This window comes from Ailuropoda melanoleuca, chromosome 5 (genome assembly GCF_002007445.2).
Source record: "Ailuropoda melanoleuca isolate Jingjing chromosome 5, ASM200744v2, whole genome shotgun sequence".
NCBI lineage: Eukaryota > Metazoa > Chordata > Mammalia > Carnivora > Ursidae > Ailuropoda > Ailuropoda melanoleuca.
In genome coordinates, this window is record NC_048222.1 from 2558585 (window position 1) to 2581233 (window position 22649).

A 22649-nucleotide genomic window follows, 5' to 3' on the forward strand; every position below is an offset into this window, starting at 1 on the left:
TGGCTGGATGGGCATGCTAGTGAGTTAACGTTTTCATGGTATTTCACCTTCAAAACTAGAATTAGTTGCCAATGTATAAAAACAAGCAGTTTGCATAGAGTTTAGATGTCCAGACAGCATGGTTAGAAGACAGGAGTGTGCTGGAGCTCCCCCGCGTTCTCTGGTTTGGATGGGGTGCCTGCTCTGTGGCTTCCAGAGTCCCCAGCCGACCCCCGGCATATTCCTGCATGTGGGCCTGCCTGCCTATTTTCTGGGCCTCCTCTAGTCCGGACTGAAGGACTTTGTCAACTCGGGAGCAGCCTAGCACTGCACACAGAACACACTGGGACTTGGGGCCCAAGTTCTGGCTCATCTCCAAGGGCTTCTTTGCTTGGTCTTACCCGCTGTGGGCTTGGGGACTGGACTGGAGTGGTGGCCGCCACAGTCTGTGGCCAGGATCCTGGCCTCTTCTCAGTCCTCATGCTCCGTAGAGACAACCAAACACTTACCTGCATAAACTGCACGCTGCTGTCCAAGGGGCTTTCCTGACGAAAGAGCAGAAGGAAGTTTTCATCTTCAGACAAGAACATGTTGGCAAGCTAAAGAAACAGAGAGAAATAGCAGTCAGTCATGCTGGCCAGTGCTCCCCAGGTAAAAGCCGTGGTGGGACATAGTATAGGACAGGAGGGCTTGGATTCCTCAGAACCAAGAGCTCAGATGACAGTTCTGGGCCCTTGGCCGCCATTTTTGATTCCTTGACGCTCTCAAACAGCACTGCATTGCCACTGGGTATGAAACACGGCAGGTCTCTGCCTTGCACGAGTTTACAATCCAAAATCATAATCCTCATTTTAATAATAAATTTGTCAGTGCTTAATATGTTCCAGGCACTATTTAAAGACTCTCCTGTATTAAAATAATTTAACTCTATCATATAATAGAAAACTAAAATAGGGAATAATTCTTACACGTGCCACGAACTGTTCTACATTCTCCCAGATGCTTACTCGCTTCACCCTAACAACAACCTACAGAGTACGCCACACACCATCGTTATTTCTTACTCCTTAAGGAAACTGGACCTTGCATTAGTTATGTGGCTAGTAAGTGGGGGCACCCGGACCAGGGCCATGCTTTCCAGCTGCACGCCGTGCTGGTGAGATGTGCGCACGGTCTCTTCACGCCACGGGCACAGACAGAAGTGACTGCTGTCGGTGTCCTGAGTGTCGGCTGTTTTCCTTCTTTTACATTATCAGTGTCTCTGTGATGCTGCCATAGTTGGTCCAGGCATCAACCTTTCAGTCGTCCCTCCTTCTCTTTGAGCACCAGTTCTACCGATTCATGTCCCTTCTCCCATGAGCAACGGTGACGTTTTCTTCCCCCGTGTGATTGTGACTCTCAGTGCAGCTTATGGGTGTTTGGCTGGGCTCATCCCATCTGCGGTTCTGTGGTGGGACCAGCTTGCGTTGTCCCCCGTAAACAGTGGCCGTTCCTGCTGTCTCCACGGTGAGTGCAGACAGGGGCTGTTGGTGGCACGTAGGTGTCATGGGCCACACGCCTGTTCACTTCACTAACTGGCTGTGGGTCCGCTCATGGACCTAGTGTGTGAACCAGCGCAATCGTATTTTGAAGATCATATATCGAGTAGCTACGATGAGGGAGGCACTGGCTACTGCTTTTCATTTATGCTCTCATTAAATTCTCATACCAGTTCTACTGGTAAGTATAAAGACCCCCTTCTACTCATGGGAGCAGGACAACGCAGTGTGTGTCCGAGACAGGCTTTACAGTGGATCCAAATCCCTTCTCCATTGCTCACCTGTTATTTGATCTGGCACGATCTAATAGATCTCTCTGTGCCTCAATTTCCTCACTTGTAAAATGGGGATAATAGTATTTATATCCTGGTGCTTATGTGAAGGCTCAAAGTAAAATGAGGCAGTACGTATAAGCTGTTGAGCAAATCCCCAATACAAATTAAAGCTTCAGTGAATGCTAACGCCGTGTTGGTGAAGATCACGGACCAGAGACTCCGAGAGAAGTATATGGCCGAGGTCTCACATTTACCGCATGGACTTGGCGCTTCCCCTGCCCCCGTCCCACCCATCTGGGCTCCACGGTCATCTGCTCTTCAGAACTAAGTGCGTTTTCACACAGGGCAGCACAAGCCAAGAAACCCAATTAAAACGTGATTCACTGGTCCTCAGCCGTTAGAACCCAGTCTGTCTTCAGCTTTGACTGGAGTGGCACAGGGGATCCCCGGACAAATCAAGTGCACAGATAACCCCCCGGCCTGGCTTGGGCTCTCAGTTGCAACATCTACCCCTCTTAATTGTGCTAGAATATCTGAAATGTGTCCAGGTGGGCTGACCTTCATGTCTCAACGACCTGTGATTGAGTGAGCTAGTCAGTGGTAGAGTGGGGGCAGGTGGGGGGACCCCGCTTCTCCTTATGCTCACAGACTCCAGAGGTTTTAAGGGACCTGGGACTGATGCAACCCAATCCCATCGGCTTGTTACAAACAACACCTCCATTATGCACATTTGCGGGACTCGACTCCATGAGAGGACGGTTGGCATGGGTGTCCAAGTGATTGCCGGGTTTCCAAGTGCTTCAGAAAGGTCTGCCTGTTGTTAGTAAGATAACATCAGCGTTTTCAGGCATTTCCCATATTTCACTTGTTCTTTCTTAAGCCCACGTATATTTCCTGGGTGCCGCCGAATGTTCCGCTCTGCTCTATGGGCTGGAGAACGCAGGGCGAGCACGTGGCAGGAGTCCTTCGGTATTTCTAGCTTGAGGCTTGTGCTTAGTTTTCCTTGAACAGGTACGCGGATCACTTTGTCTCAATTATACCACAGTTGTTAGTGACTTATGTAATGTTTGCCTTGGAGTGAAAATTTTGGAAACGCTCCTACATCTGGGTTCTGAGAAGACTGCTTCCTGGCGAACACATCTACTTTTTATAAGGAGACATTATCTTGCCCTGTTATCATAACTTTTGGAAGAAAAAGGTACTGTGTGGGCTGAGCTGAAGTGAGACGGCTGCTGTCTGTTTTGTTCTGAATGATCTCCAGGGTTAGGTCTCCCCAACCTCCGCTGGGAGCTGGTACGGGAGTTTTAACTCATTTCTTGTCAGTTTTTCCGTATACCGGGTTGGATTTGAGCACCACACAGCAAGGAGACACCTATTAGAATAACTGCAAGGCCTCTAGCGTATCAATTCCCCAGTTATAAAATAACTATAAATATTGCTTGACCTAAAGAAAATGATACAGGTTTCTAAGCAGATGGAAAAGGAGAGGTGATTGCTTCAAAATGCTGGGTAGGCAGCAGCCTGGCAGACGGTTCTCACATCCCAATCCAATGTGAGATTTGCACTATCTTCTGGGGGAAATGACAGACCCAAGAGACTCGGTCAAGAAAGGGACAGTCGGGAAAGTACCTCTTTCATTTGCACGCGCCCATCTCTAGAGACATCCTGGGGAGCCATGAGTTGCTCTTTCATTCTCTGCACATTTTCTTCCACGCCCGCCTCCTACAATAGGCCAGACAGAACCACATTAAAACCACCGGATTCCAAAACTGTCGTCGGGTTATCAAATATTCAGAGCATAGAGCCTGGTCACTATGTTAGTCTAAGCCAGAAAGCAGGTTACTTAGCCATTTAAAGTGAGCCTACCATGTTGAACAAGAGAGAACCGCAGTAGAGATTTCTTGAGCAAAGAAAGAATCACTGATCAGAATCCCGACCAGGTGAGACCTACTGGCTAGTGAGCTCCTAATACAGGAACGAAAGAAGAGAAGCTGAGAGACTAGGTTTTCAGGAGCCTCGGACTAACGTAACCCAATCCCATCAGCTTGTCTACAGACAACGCCTGCGTTAAGCTCATTTGCAGGACTCCCAAGTTCTCTTCCTAAGAACTCAGAGATTTTGTTCTGTTTCTGAGTGAAAAGCCCTGCCCGTCTAGACTGTCAATTTGCCATCGCTTGTTTCCTTAATCTTCTCCTTGGGCCCGCTGAGGAAAAAATAATTAGAAGGGGAAAAAAGTAATAAAGTAGTTGCAGAATTACCAAAGACGCCACATCTCGCTTACAGGTACCACCGTTTCGACATACTAGCTTGGTCGTCGTCAGTGGACCGCAGGACGGGTACAAAGAACTAGGACATATGTAATCAACAGGGGAGAAGGAGTGCTGATGAAGTTGAGAGGCAAGAACCCTCCCCAGCCGTGCCAGATCCCGGCACTGCAGACCCCGTCAGCCGTGCTGCATTCAGTCTCCCTCATACTAGCCCTGCTCCGATCCCACACTGTCCCTGCCAACCAGGCTTCCTCCTGAGACCCTCCACTACATATAGAGAGACCAGCATCTCTGGTCTTGGCACCTTGGGTCGTGTGTGTTTGCGGTTGGGTGTTTGGGTTGCGTACGTGCACCGTACAGAAAAAAATGTGATGGAGATCACTCCACAGGTGGGTGGGTCCTCACTGTACCTTTCAGGTCAGCTTCCGGATTAAGAGATCTGCAGGAGAGCAGTCATTTCTGTATCTCAGAAGCGCAGTGTCTGTGGAGTGAATACATGGTTCTCTGTGGTGGGCTGGGCCTTCCCCAAGGACGTTAGCAAACATAGGCCACTTGGGGGGAAATAGAGTTTCAAAACGAATAAATGTTAAGCAGAGAAGCTGAGGCCAGAGTCTATGCTCCTCGTTCAGTTTGAAGCCACAGAACCTTGACTTTAGTCCTCTATTCCCAAAGCCCATGACTGTCCCTTGGACCTAAAGCACCAGAGCTGGGGGCTGCGTCTGCTCTATTTCCCATGCGCACCACCCCGCCCCCTTCTGTGAGAGTCTCGGCCCCGTTGTCTGTTCTGAAGCATTGAAGGAGGCCCAGGCTACGCTAGAATCTGGCAGGAAGGACGGGGGCCCAGCCCCAGAAAGTGACACTCTGCTCTGCACTTGCTCTCTCCAGACCAGTTCAGAGGCCAGTTCTCAGCATTTGAAAAGAAAAGGCAGGGGAGCTGAGGGAAGGGGTGAGTAACAGAAACAGCAGCAAAACCAGCCGATGGTTCCATTAAGTCTGTCCCCGCAGAGGCCCGGAGAAGCAGGGAATCACACACAGATTGGTTGCTCTCCAAGGCTGACCAGCAGGCACCTCGCTGTTGGCAACCTTAAATTTCCTTCCTCCAAGGCCTCTGTGACCTGCTAATCAGGGAGAAAGCAGAGCTAGTCAGGCCTCTGAAGAACTGCTGGCCACTTCTAAACCCCAGGCCCAATCAGGGAGGCCTCCCTGCGGCCGCTTCTCTACTCGCTGGGGCATCATCCCTGATAGAAGCAGGTGTCACACATGGGGACTGTCACTCAGCTTGATGGACGTCCACTTGCAAAGTCCCGCACTCTGATTAAGAGTATGCTTAGGGCTTACTCCTTCCTCAGCAGGGAAAAAACCCAGAATCAGGAATAGTTTCCTTAATCATGGTTGTCCAGGGAGCATGGAGGGCCTAGCCAGGCTCCTATGACTACGCTCCCCAGGGTAAGGTCTCAGCATTTTGAAAGAGAATAATGACAGATGGGGACATTTTTGGACAACGGCTTATACAACTGATCTGGCCTCGAAAGCTCTCTCCCCAGCCATGCTGAGAAGAGGTGGGTGGGGCTGCGGCCAGAGCCCAGCAAGACCAGCCTGATTCTATCAGGAGTCCCCCCACCCCCACCTCTGACGGGCAGTCACTGTTCCTGGGGGGACAGACTGTGAGAGAGATACCAGCTGACAGGGTGATTTAAAAATGCAAGATCCTAGACAGATCCCAAATGCACTGAAATTCCTCGGGGATGGGACACATGGGGCCACAGGACACTGGTGAGTCACTTGTCTTCTCTCCTGCAAGGACCACGCCTGCCCCTGTGTGAGAGGGCAAGTCCCCAGGCTGGCTCTGAGGAAGGTAAGAGATGGACTGCCCAGCAGCAAGACAGGCACCCCTCTGCTCCATCACTAACAACAACAATGCCTCTAAAGTTAGCTGAAGCCCCAGAAGACGATGGCTCCTGGTGTCCTTGACTCAGAGCAGACCCTTGCATTTTAGTAGCCCCACCCCCACCTCACAACTGAAAATAAGACACTCCCAGCTTCAACACCAACCGCAACCTTTTTCCTTCTTTCCTATAAATCACCAAAGCAAGGAGCTTCTGGAAAGGTATGAAGTTCTAAGTCTCTGGGAGTTTGGGTTTTTGGACCCTTCAGTTTATTCCAAGACTTTGAATGGTTCCACCTTCACCTCTTTGTTTTCCTCAGATACTCCTGTCATGCTTGACAAAACAGGTCTGACTCATGGGTTCTGGAATGCTGTGAGCCCTAGCATTTACAGCAGTAAGTAAGAGTAAGGCGGAGACAGAGAGAGACCGGGAGACAGAGATGGAGCGAGTAAGGGAAGGAAAGAGAAGAGGAGAGAAACTGATAGAAAAGATGAGACAAGTAAGAAAGAGAAAGGAAAAGAAAAGGAGAGGAGGGACAAGAGAGCTTTGAGAGACAGACTGTAGATAGAAGGAGAAATAAGGAAACAGGAGAGACAGTGAGACTTGGAGAGACCTTTAAGATAGAGAGATGAGAGACAAAAAGGTCAGAGAGAATGTCAAGAGATGATGGAAGATAGGGGCTAGGAATCAGAATGAGAAACAGAAATGGGCAGAAAAATGAGACAGACATCAAAAGAATAGGAGAGGCAGAGAGAGAGAGAGAGATCTATGTACACAGAGACAGAGACAGGGAGAGATGAAGTCTGCGTGACTGTTGGAGGCAGATGGCAGTCTCTTCTGTTGTGAGCTGGCTGCCCCCACCCCCACCCCGGAAACACCCTCTCCAAGCGCTCCTTGGTGGCACAGAGAGCCTCGTTCCTTTCATTGGGCTCCTACAGGAAAGTGCAAGGCACTTTATTCTGTGTAAACAGTTCTCTATCTGAGGATAAGTGATTGCCACAATTCGTTTTAAATGCTGCTGTCTCCAGAGTTACTCCTCTTACCGCGCATCCCCTGACAGAGTCTTGACTGGGCTCTCCCTTCCCTAGGCTGGGGTGTCTTTGTATGAGTTTTTCCTCTGCTTTGGTACAGGGATCTTCAATTAGTCTCCATCTCTCAAGGCCAGATTTACCATCAGGGAGGGATATGGACACAATGAGTGGGTTTACATTTATTACACCTGGGCTCTGGGTATATTGCTTATTTTCTGGTTTGTCATTCCCAAAGAAATCTATAACCTCTTCTAATAAAATGAATCATGGAAAATGATTTTAAGCGATCTGTTTGTGGTCTGCTATCAAAGGATATCAAATGCACTAAACACTCAGAACCTCAGAGCTCTTAACATCTCTTCCACCTTTTTGAACAAAGTGAGCTGCCTTATCTCCATGTCTAAATCCATTAGCAGAATCAAAACCAGGGAGACGTTCAAAACAGAGTTGTTTGAATCTATAGTTAGGGTCTCTCGAGGGGATGACAGATGTTACACTGGAAGTCAGTGGCCAGCGTGACTAACGCTACAGTTGTACCTTATAAAACCTGCCTCGATTCCTCCGTGTTGCTAGGAGATGGAGAAAAAGTACACACAGGCAAGGAAGAAAAGAGGCCAGACGGGATTAATAGGTACACATCAACATGAGACTTGGATGCTTCTTGTATTTTGCTAAAGGCACATAAATTAATGCTTAGTGACAAGTACTTACATGATTACCCAGTGTTGTCAACACGTGATGAAAGAAAGCATCGAGCTCCTTCTCTTCTATGTAACCTTTTTCTAAACGCAACAAGAGATGCATAAGTGACAGTCTCTTACATAGAAGAACATGTGACATTTACTATTTACCTAAATTGTTTTGAATCTCACAGTCTGTAAAATCCCCATGGGTACTGTTCTCTACTATTCCAATAACTAAGTGCCAGCATCTAACCTCCTGGAGACATGGATTTGAATAGCAAACACACGTTCAAGAGTAAATGCCCTGTGCCGGGTTTATATGAATATTTGGAAAAGGAAAGCAATTAAATACATACATTTTAATCCACAGACAAACATGAGTTTTAGAAGAAAATACAACCGAAGGATTTGGAGGCTTGGAAAAACTTAACAGGTGTAATTCTTGAATCGTACTTTGCAGAGTCAAAACACAGTTTAGCTATTTTCTTTATGGTTGATGCATTATTACTAAAGATAAAGCACATGTTAAGTGGCTCCCTTTTCACGTCATTTGGGGGGGGTGGGGGTGGCATCTTTTTGAAAGTTGCATTAACAACGCTGGAAGACAACTTTCCTTCGAGGAAGGACGAGGAAAGACGGGAAGGGGAAACTCTCGGTCCTTTCAGAGGGGTTGGGCTGGGGCCACGTCTACACCTGAATGTGCCGGTGGCGTGTTCACTTACCGTCGGGGTCAAAGCGCTGCCAGACCTGCCAGAAGCCCGCGGCGTCCAAGCGCCCCTGAGTTGGTTCGCGGGCGCTGTCCATGGTGCTGATCACGAGGCTTAGGCACCTGCCGGCGAGCAACACCTGGGAACTCCGATAGCGGCTCCTTCCTGTCTCCCTCCCCTGCTTCTTTGCTCTGCGGTTTGCTTTGAGCACCTGTCTGCAGGGGCGGGGGTGAGGGCGGCTGGTGAGGCGGCGTGTGGCAGCGCCTTGGCGTCGCTACAGTCCCTAAGCCGCGACCGCAGAGCCCGCCCCCCTGCAGGCGCTCCGGTCCCCGCCCCGCTCCGCCCCGCGCACCCCACGGGGGCCCTCGTCTGCCTCTGCGCTGTGGGGGACTGGGAACAAAAGTGCTGTCCTAGGGCCTCCATGGCTAACTGCCTTTGCCCTTTAACTTGTTTGCCAAACTCAGAGAAAATAATCCCCCTTACCTTTGACTGAACACCCAAACTTGTGCCCCTCTAGAGAGAGCTCCTGCAATTAAGGTGTTGGAAGAGGTATCTGTTAGGACCCATCGGACCTGATGACTTAGAAATAGTGTGCTGGGAGGGTGGGGGTGAGGTGGAGAGGAGTGATAGTGGTAGTGGTAGGAGATTACCGCTAAGCAGGGAGACCGTCAACAGCTATTATTGATCCCCAAGTATTAGGGCATGCTTATTGTCATGCTATAATGCACCATAAGGACCTTCAACTAAATAGGGATTCTGCAAGGAACTATGGTTTAACGCAGGGTAGGAGAATGTTGAGGGAAGTCTAACCCATGCCATGCTTTGCCGGGAGAAGAGAGTTGAGGGGAGACATGGTGGCCAAGAGCAGAGCTCTTAGGTAGACGACTTAGATGACTGTGTTTGGCTTGTAAGAGCCTCACCAAGACCAATGGACAAAAGTCATTCAGAGGAACAAAGAATTCTGTCTAATGATCAGAACTGTTCAAAACTTAACTTGTTGCTTTGTGAAATAGGGAACTGATGAGCACTGATGGCTTCTGACCATGGGCTTAGAACATTTCATTGAGGAATCTATAGAAGGAGCTTGGGTATTAAGGGAGTTGGACAAGATATAGATCTTCTTTCTGACACTGACTCTCATATTAACATTCAGATTTATTTTTTAAAAGCACATATAGGGGCTCCTGGGTGGCTCAATCAGGTAAGGGTCTGACTCTTGATTTTGGCTCAGGTCACGATCTCAGGGTGATGTGATCAAGCCCCACCTCTGAAACCACGCTGGGTGGAGCCTGCTTGGGATTCCCGCCCTCCCCCCCAAACACATTCTCTCCGTCTCTCTCTTAAAAAAAAAAGCACATATATTAACTACAGTAGTAATACGTACATGACACTCCTGGTCAGACATTCCTGAGTTAGGATCCCAGCTCCATCACTTGCTAGCTTTGTGACCGGGGCCATTAGTTTTCATCTTTCTGAGACTGTTTTTTCATCCATAAACTGAGGATTATAACATGTGCTTTGGAGAGTTGCTGTGAGGATCAGAGTCCCTCAAAGGAGTGCACAAAATATTATAACTGTTGTGGTCTTATAGAGGATAATAGGGGACTGTGTGATTTTTTTTAAATGATATGGAGAAAAAAGGAAAATAAGAAACTGTAACAGCCAAGAGGAGTCTAAGAAGACTTTATAATTAACTGCAATATTGTACCTTGGTTAGGATCCTGGAACAGAAATAAGACATTAGGCAAAAACTAAGAAAATCTGAACAAATATAGACTTTGGTTAATAATAATGAAAACAATGATTTAGAAGCAAACAGTTCTGGGCTTAAGGTCCAGCTTTGTCTCTTACTAGCTGTGATATTGGACAAGTTACTCAGAAGAAACCTCATTTTCTTCACCTGTAAAATGGGAATGGTTGTAAGCATTCGCTCCTGCATTGCTGTCATAAAGGAAAATGAAAAAATACATAGGAACTTCTCAGCACAGTAAGCATTCAATGTAGGTTAGCATTAAAACAATAGATCTCCATACATAGACATTTAGACAATGGTGAAATAAGCTTCAGGGATTTTGAGTAATCATCACTTCTGGGGAAGGTGTTGGGTTCAGATATTGGAGAACATAGCAGGACAAGAGGGTGGGGTGCTCAGTGTCCGTAGTTCTCTGTGGCCCTGGGTAATTATGGATACAGTGTCAAACGTCAGGAAGAGTAATCTGCATGCACTCACCAAGGTAGTGACTGATCTTGTTTTCTGACAAATAATGGGAAAAGGAAAAATAAGGCAAATGTCAGAAGTAATAATCAAGGTCTAAGGTGGGGGGTTAAGTAATTGATGGTAAGTCTCTATGATGGGCATTGCTGCATACACAGAAATCTTGATTTTGAAGCCTCATCTCTCTCTCTCTGTATTACACACACACACACACACACACACACACCATCTCAGAATATAAGAGCAAGTAACCAAAAAAGCAAGTTACAAAAGTGTGCATAGAGCATGACTCATTTCTGTAAAATAAAACACATGTTTGTGTATAAAGAAAGAAATGGAAGGATATACACTAATGTTATAAATGATGTTTGTCTCTGGAATGGGGAAGAAGGAGACTCATGGGTGGTTTTAGTTTTGTTATTTGTAATTTTGCTTTAGAACTTTATACAGTAAGCATATAATACAAACAATAATAACTTTTAAATGATTTTTTTTGAAAGCTTTAAAGATTTTTTTAAATATAAGGGAAGGAGGAAAGAAGCACAGCTGCAAAGCTTCTTCTTGGAACTGGGGAACATATGAAATTCACTGGAAACAATTTCCAGGAGCCTGGCACGTGGAGCTCAATGGGGAATTGTAATTTCCAGATGATAACTTTTTATTTTCTTCTATGGCGACACTAGGTAGATAGTGTTCAGGTGCCTCACATTCTCTCAAATGGAGATTTCCGTGGGGGGCCGTCCCAACCCTTGACAAGGAACAGAGCCATTGAGAAAGTATTTTAAGATACTGGATCAGCAGGCATCACCTGTAAGGCTGTCTCACTGCCAAGGTTCTCCCACCTGGAAGTGGAGGGATGGGAGTGGGGTTGGAAGAGCCAGAGGTGATTTACCTGAGACCCTCACTGTCCAACCAGAAAACTCCAAGGAAAGCAAATACAAAGTGACTAGGATTAATGTAGCCCCTTCCACCGAGATTTTAATTTAAATTGTCTGGAACAAAGATTCTGCACTGGTATATATATATACATATATATATATATATATGATTTTCTTTATTTTTTTTTTCGAGAGAGAAAGAGCACACAAGCAGGGGGAGGGGCAGAAGGAGGGGGGGAAGCAGACTCCCCGCTGAGCAGGGAGCCTGATGCCTAGCTCGATCCCAGGACCCTGAGATCATGACCTGAGCCAAAGGCAGGTGCTCAACTGACTGAGCCACCCAGGCGCCCTGCACTGATATTTTTTTAAGCTCCCCTAGGAAGTATATTAGAACCACTGACTAGTCCTTTGTCTATTGTATATTTTGCTCATTTTGAGTTTCGGACATAACTTCTCTAAAGGACAATATGGAAAAGGAAAAAACTTCTTAGAAATTGTACTTCTAAATCACTCTGGTACATTTTGACTGGTGGCTGAGACTAGGTCTGCAATGCGTTGCTTTTCTTTTTCATCTCTGCTGATTTCATTTTTTCCTGCAGTCATTTCCTGCTTTTCTCATTAGCATAGCTAATTGATGGTTAGTTGTACAAGAAACATCAGTGGTCTATAATTTGAAGCATTGCTCATTAACCCTGATGCACGCATTCAGCTCTTGCGTTAGAATATCTGCATCTTTTCACGAACTCAGAATGAAATTTCTAGCTGGAATTATAAACAATGCTGTCTTTGGCATTATCTCCCAATATTTATTGAACATTCGAACGTGGGGATGCGTCATAGACCACATAGTGGACCTGAGAACTTAAAGAGATTGTTTGGTTTAATGGCACACCAGCTCCAAAGGGCAAAGGAAATAACAGTCATGAGGACAGCTTCACAGGATACAAGTGTGAAAAAGCTGGCATGCTTTACAACCACAGAAGTTTAATAAATGTTACCAAACTGTGCCATCGAGGAAGGCGAATGTTATGTGGATGAGACATCAGTACAGCTGTTTAAAAGTGGACAAAGTTAAAAAAAAATTGGCAACCTTAATCCTGCTCCTTCTAGTTATTCCTATCTCCCTACCCCAAAGACACAAATCGGGCACAACAGGGTGTGGCGTTAACCTTTTCTTAAAAGTGGTCGGGTTTAGGGAGCTCTTAAACATGACTGACTGCCTCCTGGCTTGTCCATAAGGAAAATACTGCCTATTGAAAGCCTGTAGAGCTTTGGGAACCAACTTTCATTCAAGAAGTCAATTTGGCTCAATTCTCTACATATTTGTTGTGTGCCCACCAAATGCCAGGCACCGGGCAGGACTTGGAAGGGCAGCGTGGGATTGGGGCTGGAGGGGGGCGGGGAGGTCAGGACCCAAATGAAACAGATGACTTGAAGTTTGGGGCCCAGGAACCAGGGTCTCAAGGAGGAGTACCCCAGAAAAGTACCATGGAGTTGATGCATTTTCTGCCAAAACATGAATTCTTTCCGTTGAACAGCATATAGTCAATGATTTGTTTTTGCCTATAAATGGCATTAGTGCAAGTGAACTTTCAAATGATAAAGCATAAGATCCAAGTGAATTATTTAAAACGATGAACCCTTCTGCTATGAAACAGTGGTCACTGAAACTTTCTTTGTCCTCCTGGGATCACTGAGAATTCATTTTCAGCTCTGGCTGCTTGTTTCCAGCTATTTCTGTCCTCAGCATTGCATATGTCACGCTCGCTGTTCTATCTACTGCTCCCTTTGAGGGTGACACTGTTTTCACGGCCTTACAGTGAAGGTCTGCCTGGTATCTGCCTCGAGCTCACCCAAACGAAACTTGGCAGTGGACGTATATCCCATCTTTTCAGCTGGACTGTGGCTTCTCCATGATGGTCTACTGCTAGGTAACCAACCACTCCCCAGAGTAGAGAACAGCACTCATTTCCTTGCTTACATTCGGCAAGTTGGCCTTGGGCTTGGCAAAGGAGGCTTGTCGCTGCTCCTGGTGGCATCACCTTGAATGGTCCAAAGAACGGCCTCGCGTGCGTGGCTGGCAGCTGGTAGTGTCTGTTGGCCAGGCACTCCGCGGGGGCGGTGGGCAGGGATGCCTCAAGCTCTCCTCCGCGTGGGTCCCTTGGGCTTCTCACGGAAGCTGGGTGCCAAGGGGGAGCGTCCGAAGAGAGCAGTACTCAGCTGCAGATCTCTTAAGGCCCAGCCTCAGAAGTGAAGCTGTGTCACTATGGCGGGATTTCTCTTGGGGGGCGATGAGAATAAAATTCAGTGCGGTGTTGGGCGCACAGCTCTGTAAATGGACTAAACGCCATGGAATTGTACCCGTTCTATGAGTTTGCCTGAGGCGGCTGTGGCGTAGGTCTGACTTGCCTCTGGCTTGAGGCCACCCGGGGTCGCACCCTCAGAGACTCTGTGGCCATCGTGGGGATGGAGTCATCCTCATCCAAGTGGTACTTAGTCCGCGTGAGCGTTTCATATGAGCCCGTCACTGTACTCACTTCTTTGTATAAATTCTTCTTGAATTTTCACAGTAACATTAAGAGGTAAATAATCATTATCCCCAACTTCCAGCTGAGGAAACGCATCTGTGGGTTTCAGCAAGTTGGGTGAGGTAGGACAGCATTGGGGGGACGGGCGGGGCACCCGATGTCAGCTTCCTACTCATCCCTGTTTCCCACTTGCAGGACGGGAGCAGTTCACATGCCCAGACGCTCTCCGCGGGACCCTGATCCCTGCCACCCCCCTTCCCTCACACCGTCCATGTTCAGGGCTGTCCCCCACCTCATCCCATCGCCGCCTGGCTCGCAAGAAGAGCCAGCGCCCCAGTTCCTCCTGGCGCCCCAGAGACTGTGCGGAGAGCAGGTGGAGGATGCCTGGCTCTGCTCTGCACACCTTCCATACGGGGCCGAAAAGCCAAGCCACTCCTTCCCGGGCCCACAAGCCAGCCAACAGCAGTCCCTGTGCCAGCTAAAGGGCCGGAGCCTGTGCAGCCATGCTCCAGGGGCATGGTCCTGTCCTTCCCAGCCGCTCACTGCGGAGCCTGGGGCTGAACAGTCAGGAGAAACTACCTACCCTGTGCTTTATCTTTATTTTTTAAAGAGACAGTATACACTTGTCACTCTTTCTCTGGGTCTCCATAAAATGCACTTTATTAAACAATCTAGGCTTAGGCAATCTAACCCCCCCCCCACCCCAGCTCTCTGGACTTAAGCACGAAGGGGGACATGGAGGCTGAGCCGTGGGGGTGGGGAAGCGTGCTGGCTCCCCTGATGGCCAAGGGCATGCAGTTAATGGACCAGCATGTGCCAGACTTTTCCTTGGGAGGGAGTTGTTAGCTAATCAATGCCCCTTGTCTGCATGAGATTGAGATTAAAGCTACAATCAGTGCTGTGGCCAGTTTGGCGGCTCCAAGCCCCTGGGGCTCCTGATTGAAGGAAATGGCCCAGTTTAGGGAATAGGGCCCTCCTCCCTCCCCCTCTCCCAGTATGACCTCTCTGCAGAGGGAAAGCTGGAGGAGCCCAGCTTCTACTTGCTTAAAAGTGCAGTTAATGCCAAGCAGGAAAGTTTTTTCCCCCTGGCAGGGGACAGGGTACCCTTTTCCTATCAGTGGAGTGGGGCAAACTTGGGGACTTACATATGTACGCACTTTCCCATTAGTCTCAGTGCTTCCTCCCCTGTTTCCCAGGGCTCTGGACTAGGAATTGGGAGATGGGCTCTTCCCCTTGTCGGATGGTGTTTGTGGCGATGGACTGCCTGGGTCACAAACTGTGTGATCTTGAGTAAGTTATTCAACTTCTCTGAGCCTTAAATTCCCTTTTTTTTTTTTTAAGATTTTATTTATGGGGTGCCCGGGTGGCTCAGTCGGTTAAGCAGCTGCCTTTGGCTCAGGTCATGATCTCAGGGTCCTGGGACTGAGCCCCACATCGGGCTCTCTGCTCTCTCCCTCTGTGCTCCCTCGGTGAGTCTGCTTCCCCCTCTCCCTCTCCCTCTGTGCTCTCCCCCTCTCTCTATTTATTTGGGGGGGGCTAGCAGAAGGAGAGGGACAAGCAGACTCCACACTGAGCTCGGAGCCCAATACGGGCCTCCATCTCAGGACCCTGAGATCACAACCTGAGCCAAACCAAGAGTCAGACGCTCGATGGCCTGAGCCCCCCAGGTGCCCCAAATTCCTTATTTTTAAATGAGGATGGTAATGCTAGCTCCTTCCCCAGGATGCTCTGAGGATTGTGCGCGGGGAAGGCACGTGCAGTGCCTGACATGTAGCCAAAGCCCAGCATGTTCGCTCTTCTCACCGCCCTCTTCTCCCTCTTTCTGGAGGAGTTATCAGAAGGCCCCGAACTATTATTCTCTTTCTCCATTTCTTCACCTGCACATTGTGAATAATAGTGCATTTGGAAGCATTGATTTCACAAATGCCAGAAACTTCTGAGTACTAAGCCCACCGTGTTGGCACAAGCCTTTGAGGGGAACAAGCAAGGTGAGGGACAGGGAAGCCAGGGGAGCGCTCACTGGGAGTAGGCAGCAGCTGTGGGTGAGAGAGGGAAGCACATGACAGAATGGGAAGAAACAAAATGGGCAAACCGGAGCTAAAGGGGTTAAGGCCCCTCAAACCAATACCAGTGGCTTTGAAAGGTTCCCAGGAGACCTCAGCTCTCTGGAGTGGCTCCCAGGTGGGGCAGCTCTCGGTAATGCGGGCCTGGGTGTGGTTTCCAAGGAGACGGGTCGTTCACAGCCTGGTGCAGGACAGATGGCAGATGTGTAAATATTTGCGGATGAAAAGGTCACAGCCCATTTCTTCCGGAGCGGTAAGGAGAGGTGGCAGCAGCACTGGGGAGAAGCTAGAGGGGGGTCTCCTGGATGTTTCCAGAATCCAATTTATGCAGCTTCTGCTAATGAAAAACTAGTTTGCTCTCCTAAAAAGCCTGCAAGGGCAGACCTTCTCCCCAGAGGGCGTCTTCCCTCAGGCCAGGAAATGCCTAGAGGCGGATGGGAGAACAGCGGGATGCTGTGTTTGCAGGGGAGGAACCTGGGGGTGCCGTCCCAGGGGGCCTTAGAGTCTCCGAGACATTATTGATATGAACTATACATACATAGGGTCTTAAGTTCAACATAACTACTTTAAATTGAAGTATTTTAAATTCCTTTTGTTCAAAGTTGATGCAGGTTAGTTCACCAGAAAGCCAGCTCTGAGCTAGAAATCATTGTGTAAGAGGGTTATTGGGACAAGCTCTTAGGATCAACACCGATAAAAGGAAGGAAGGAATCGGACTGGGCAGAGGGAAAGTTGAGCTACGATGCTCTGGAGAGTTCTGGACATGGGGTAACCTTCCACAGCTGTCCTGGTTTGGGGTCAAGAACTGGGACCTTTTACTCCTGCACTGACCAGCCCCCAGGGGTGGGGGTTTGACCTTAAGCAAGGTGGCTGTGGCAGCAGAAGTGGTAAATCTGTTATTCCTAAACCGAGATCAGATGGTGCCTCCCAGCACCCACCGCAACGGGGGGGGGGGCATAAATTAATAAGGAACAATATTATCGGGGAGGAAAATCCCTGTCATATGCAAATAGCAGCCCCGTCATCGCTGCCTAGTCCCTTGCCACGCAGAGAACTCATTCCGTGAAATTACATCATTCGTTCATTAGTTTGTTTTCTCTTTTTTTAGACGGTTGGTTCCCTGAGTTCAAACCTTCATGAGTCAGAGGATGGGAACTTAGTCTTAGCAGACAGACCCGCACCCAGACCATTTCCTGGTGCGTAATGGTTGCTCAACGAACACTGATCACGTGAACCGAACGAGACACCAGAATGGGGGGTGAGAAGCCTGGCTTGTGCTGCACGTGTTGTCAGGAGTCTGGGAAAGAGAGGAGGGAATGTGCTGTGCGGCCAGATTCTGTGGCTGACGACTTGGGGACCCAGTGAAGTCGGCTGGGTTTGGACATGCTGTCTGATGCTGTCCCTGGGGGCTGGCAGCCCCTCCAGTCTATGGGAGCCTGGCATGATTCTTCCTCCAGGCGGGGGCCCCACTGGGGAAGGGAAGGAGGCAAGAGGCACAGCGATCTTTCGTCTTCTACAAGGCATCTCGCCGTGGTCATGCTGGCCCAGCCTTGCCGACCTCCAAAGGGGCCACTGACGTGGCCCTCCTCTGTGTGGCCTGAACACGGGGAATTTCAGAAGTAGCATGCTGGCATCAGATTTGCAAGAACCCCACGTGGCACAGGGGTTCTTGCTGCTTGTCTTCGTTGCTGTCATTGCGGGTCCCTTTGCATCAGTGCCGCAGCAGGGGGGCTGCCGGCAGTCTGAGCTGTCCTGCCATCCTTCCTTCACCTCGGGGTCTCGCCTTGTGTGCCTCTCACCAGTGGTTGGAAAGCGAACTTCTGGCCATTATCGAATTAAATAAAATCGGATTTAGTGAGGTGGAAGGTTCTTCCTCTTGCCCTTTCCAGGAAGAATCAGTCTAATTAACGTGTTCATGCTCCCGGGACTTTGATGTAATCTCCTCTTCCCTCTTTCAGCTGAACTCACTAGTGACACAGACTTTTCTTTTTAAAGCTATTCAGTGGTCACAGTGTTTTACGGAACGTCCTCGGGACGGGCTGTGAGTGCAGCGGTCCTCCCAGAACCGGCCACAAGCCTGGAGCAATCGCTTTTCCTGCTCGGACAGGCTCAGCCCAGCCAAGCCCAGAGTCCCCTTGGGGCCAGCCCCTTCTGGACCAGAAGTCAGCCCTCAGACCCAAGGGCACTCGGGATGCTGGTTTTCACCCCTCTGCTCCTCTCCTCAGCCTCTAAGGCCCCCCAGGACCCACAAACCCAGGCAAGATGAGCCCCTTTCTCACCCACTAGCCCAGCAGGAGGATGAGGGCGTGGGGGAGGCCGGGAAGAGGCCAGGGTGCTGGGAAGATGCCCAAAGACATAACGATGTTCCATGAGAACATTTGGCTGTGTTGGCCCGGCATCCATCGCAGCTCAGCTGGGCCGACGGAAGATCCGCTGGTTCTGCTACGAGGTTGCCGGCCGACCTTCTCCCCAGAGCGTGCCACGCCTCCAGCCAGCAAGCCTCTGGGGCCATTATTTTCTGGAATTCTCAGCTTTGACGTCGGGTTCCTTGCTGAGGCTGGAGGGCCCGCCGGTTTGCAGAGACGCACACCTCGTGCAGCTGGGAGTGTGCTTCCCACGTCCGACGGGCCCTCGCGCGGCCCCTCCGCGGGGGGTTCCCACTCGGGCCCTCGTCGCGCCCGGGCCGGTACCCCTCAACTCAGGACAGCCCCGGTACGGCAGAACCCGCGGAAGGGATTCCAGCTGGCCAGTCCTCGGCCTCAGTCCTCGTGGCGATCCCAGTCCAGCTCTTGGCCTGCTGTCCCCGTGCTGCTTCCGCCCCCGACTGAGCCGGTGCTTCCCGTGCGGCCTGGCGAGCCGCGGTGTGGCCCCGCCGTGAGTCAGCAGCTACCGTGGCAACAGCGGGCGTCTGTGGACCTGTAGACCTCCTCATGCCCGAGTAACAGTCGAACCTTCTACTCGGCCGGGGGCAAGAGTGACATGTTGCCACAACATGAGCGGACTTTGACGGCGTTATGCTGAGTGACATGGCAGCCGAAGACAAATCCTGTGTGACCTCACCTGCGTGCGGAATCAAACAAAACCCAACCAAGCAAGCCGAAAACCCAGGCTCTTAGACACGGGGAACAGACTGGTGGCTGTCGGGGGCAGGCGGTGGAGGGTGAGCAAAATGGGCGAGGCGGGTCAAAAGGTACAAACTTCCAGCTTTAAAATAAGTGGGTCCCGGGGGCACCGTGGACAGCGTGGCGATGGTTGTTAATGATACCGTATTGCAAGTTTAGGTCTTGAGAGGGTCACTCTTGGAAGGCCCCATTTGTGGCTGTATGGGGACAGCTGTGAACTAGACTTAGTGTGTACGTCGTCTTGCGGTGTGTGCCAGGGTAGGTCGTGCCCTACGCCTGAGGCTGATGTTACACGGCAGTTATGCCTCCAGTAAAACAAAACACCCCCGCCTGCCTCGGTCTCCCAGGCTCTCAGAAGACCAAGCCGCCGTGCTGCTCACCCTGGTGGAGAAAAGCCATCCGTCCTCGCTTCGGAGCAGAGCTGTGCCCCCCCCGCCCCGTCCTCGTGTCCCCGCCAGCCTCAAAGATGGTGTTTACACTGAAGTTTGAGCTCCTGTTCCAACTCTTAGAACTCCTTGCTCCTCACAGATATATATGATTTTTAAATGTTAGGCGCTTCCTGGACCCAGTGAGAAAGATCTTTCAGGGGCGCCCATGGCTCAGGAAGACAGAAAGCTTTGAAGACAGCAGGAGGGCATCTGCCCAGGAAAGAGCCGTTTCCCTCTCGTGTGCAGAACTGTCTGCCCTGCGGGGCCTGGGGCGGCTCGTGGAGCCAGTCTCTCCTTGCTTGAACCGTGGTTCTGCTCTGGCAGCCTCCTGAGGTCAAGCGACCCCTTCTCAGAATAAAGATTTTATATAAATACAGTTTTATATAATTTTATATAAATAGGATACGGAGTATTATAAAGAAAAGTACACTGAGATTCAAGCAGTAAACATTTTTAAAATTTTTGATTTAGAAGTAGGCACTGAGGCCCCCTTCAAGGTACTCAGGATGGGGTACACCGCTTTGCCCCTGCAGGTGCCTCCCTGCCCTCATAAACCAGGGGTCCATGATTCCCCTCCTGAATTGTCAGTGGCCAGTGTTTAGTGCACTTTGACTCCTCTCCAACCCCTGCCCCACGCCTGACAATTGCTGGCCCGTGCCACGCGCTAAGTAGACCCCAAGTGACCGATGAGAAACTCAGGAAAAGTAACATTGGAAGGTCGGCCTGCATGATGCAGCCACCTGTGACTCCTACATTATTCCCCCCCCCACCCCCGCCCCGGCATCCCTGGGATGGGCTGTGAATCAGCCTCATTCTTCATTCCGGGCTTGTACACGGCACAAGCAGGAAAATCATCATTGTAATTTAGCTTAATGGGAAGAGTCCAGACCCCTCCCAGCAACCGTTCTGCTTCTCTCTGTCTTGGGATTTTCTGGGAGGCTCGGGCCCCCTCCATGCTCAGGCCCTGCCATCTGGCCAGGCCAGTGGGCTCTCTGGGACGTGTAGCTCCTGGTCTGCTCCCTTGTGGTCCCAGCACTTGGCCTCACTGGGCCCTGGAGGCGGCAGGGCTCCCCTCACTTCTGCTGCACTTGATTGACAGGGGTCCTGGAATCAAGGTGTGGGTGGATCGCCAGAGGCCTGGAGGACCTGAGAAATCAGTCTGCTCTCTGCCTTGAAGGTCTCTTTCTCTCAGAGTCATGTAGTAATTGCTACAGACGGAATGTTCGTATCCTCCCCACACTCTTAGGCTGAAGCCCTGTCCCCAGTGTGACGGCATTTGGAGGTGGGGCATTGGGGTGGTGATTAGGTCCTAAGGGAGCTGCCCTCATGAGTGGGATTTCTGCCATTGAAAAATAAATACCAGACACCTCCCTTGTCCCTTCTACCCTGTGAGGACACGGTGAAAAGGTAGCCGTGTATGAACCAGGAAGCAGGACCTCAGCTGACACCGAGTCTGCCCGCACCTCGAGCTTGGACTTCCAGCCTCCAGAACCATGAGAAAGAAATGTCTGTTGCTTAAGCCACTGAGTCTGCGGTACTTTTGTTAGAGCAGCTTTAAGGGACTGAGACATAAATTCTATCTCATATATTCACGAAACACACAAAAGCCCACAGACTTTGAGGAAAGTGCACGGGCCTTCAGCTCAGCAGACACACACCCTACGTCCTTGAACTTGGTTGAGGGACACGGTACGGGGGAGTGTGGGGGTTCAGGTACTTCAGGAAGCAGAGGCCAACGTGGGATGAGCCTGCAGAGATTTATTTATTGGGGGAAATGTCCGTGGAGGATAAACGTGGAGGGAGCGGCAGGCGAGGCGCACCCACGCACATGATGCCGGCTGCTCACCCGTGGAAGGCAAGGGGGAAGGAGACTTGGGTAGAAAGAGCTTGGGCGCCACTCTGAGTTGGCCCTGGTCAGGCCAGTGGAAGGTGCTAGAGTGAAGGTTGCCCACTAGAAGCCAGGGAGTGAGGGTGTTGCAGCTTCGGCTCGAGCTCTGTGGTGGGTCGGCAGGTGTGGCAGATGGAGGCGGTCACTGCCCGCACCCCCGACCCCCACCAGCAGCCCTTTCTCTTCCACGGGCGTCTCTGCAGCTGTCCCCTGATCGTCTTCTCCGGGGAAGTGAAGGGTTCTCGCTTAGCTGCTTGCCTGCCTGGGCCACAGGCTCTATCTGCATCTACTCCAGATCTTCTAGAATTGCTTAGAAATATGCAGTGGTGCCTATTTGCGTACAGTCGAGTTGGCAGCTCTTTAATAAAGCACCAAGGCCAGTCGCGGCCTGGCCTTCTCCCTGTTCTCTCAACAGCAGAATCCAGAGGTGTGGTCCACATTTCAGGTGTGGTCTTTACCACGTACTGTTCCAGGTGAACGAGACCTTGCCTGCTCTGCGATGAGCACATCCTGCTCTTTATCTCCCCACGACCACTTCTGGGCTCCCGTGGGTCCTGTCACGCATTGGGGGGGGGTGCTCCTACGACTAGGAAGGTGTTACTTCAAGGCCCGGCACACGTCCTCTCCTCTGAGGCCTCCCGAGCATCGCGGACAGCACCAGCTCCCCCTCCCCACTGCGATCCGCTCCCAACGTAGGCTCGATCACGCAGCCTACGGCTGTTAGCTCACCGAGGCCCACCTCTGTCCCCCATGTTTCTCCTACTTTAACAGCCATTGGAGAGGTGTCTGTTCCCCTGGGCACTGATGACAGAGCTGCATTTGGAAGAAACAATCTCAGCTGTCTTCATAGAAGCTACACAATGGCAGGAAACCATTTGGTCCACATTTCCTGGCACTCGGTCTCTGCCAGGTGTGTGTGGGCGGCAGTCATGTCACACAAGCCCCAACTTGTATGATTCTTCTTGCCAACAGTCAACACACTGCTTGTGAATTCAAAACATTCATCACTCACGCTTGCACCCCTGACACGACCCTTGATTTGAAGCTACAGGAAGTGGATCAAACTCTTTTGATTAATTTCATCTTTTTCCCAAAGGTGAGAGCAGGCAATGGATTAGCAAGCTACATTTATTTTGAATATAACAGGTTTCATTATCTGGG

The 22649-nt window shown here is 50.2% G+C and overlaps 1 protein-coding gene across 1 annotated transcript in view; it reads right to left on the minus strand.

The window, feature by feature from the left end:
• The window catches only part of SCGN (secretagogin, EF-hand calcium binding protein), a 35524-nt gene extending 26878 nt beyond the window's left edge, over window positions 1-8646 (minus strand). Inside the window, exons 1-4 of the mRNA XM_002915805.4 lie at window positions 8382-8646; window positions 7688-7758; window positions 3422-3514; window positions 489-578 (exon numbers count right to left, since the gene is read on the minus strand). Coding sequence (XP_002915851.1) covers window positions 489-578; window positions 3422-3514; window positions 7688-7758; window positions 8382-8463 — 336 coding nt within the window. The 5' untranslated portion in view covers window positions 8464-8646. The remainder of the gene's footprint in view (window positions 1-488; window positions 579-3421; window positions 3515-7687; window positions 7759-8381) is intronic.
• Between the last annotated feature and the right edge of the window lie 14003 nt (window positions 8647-22649).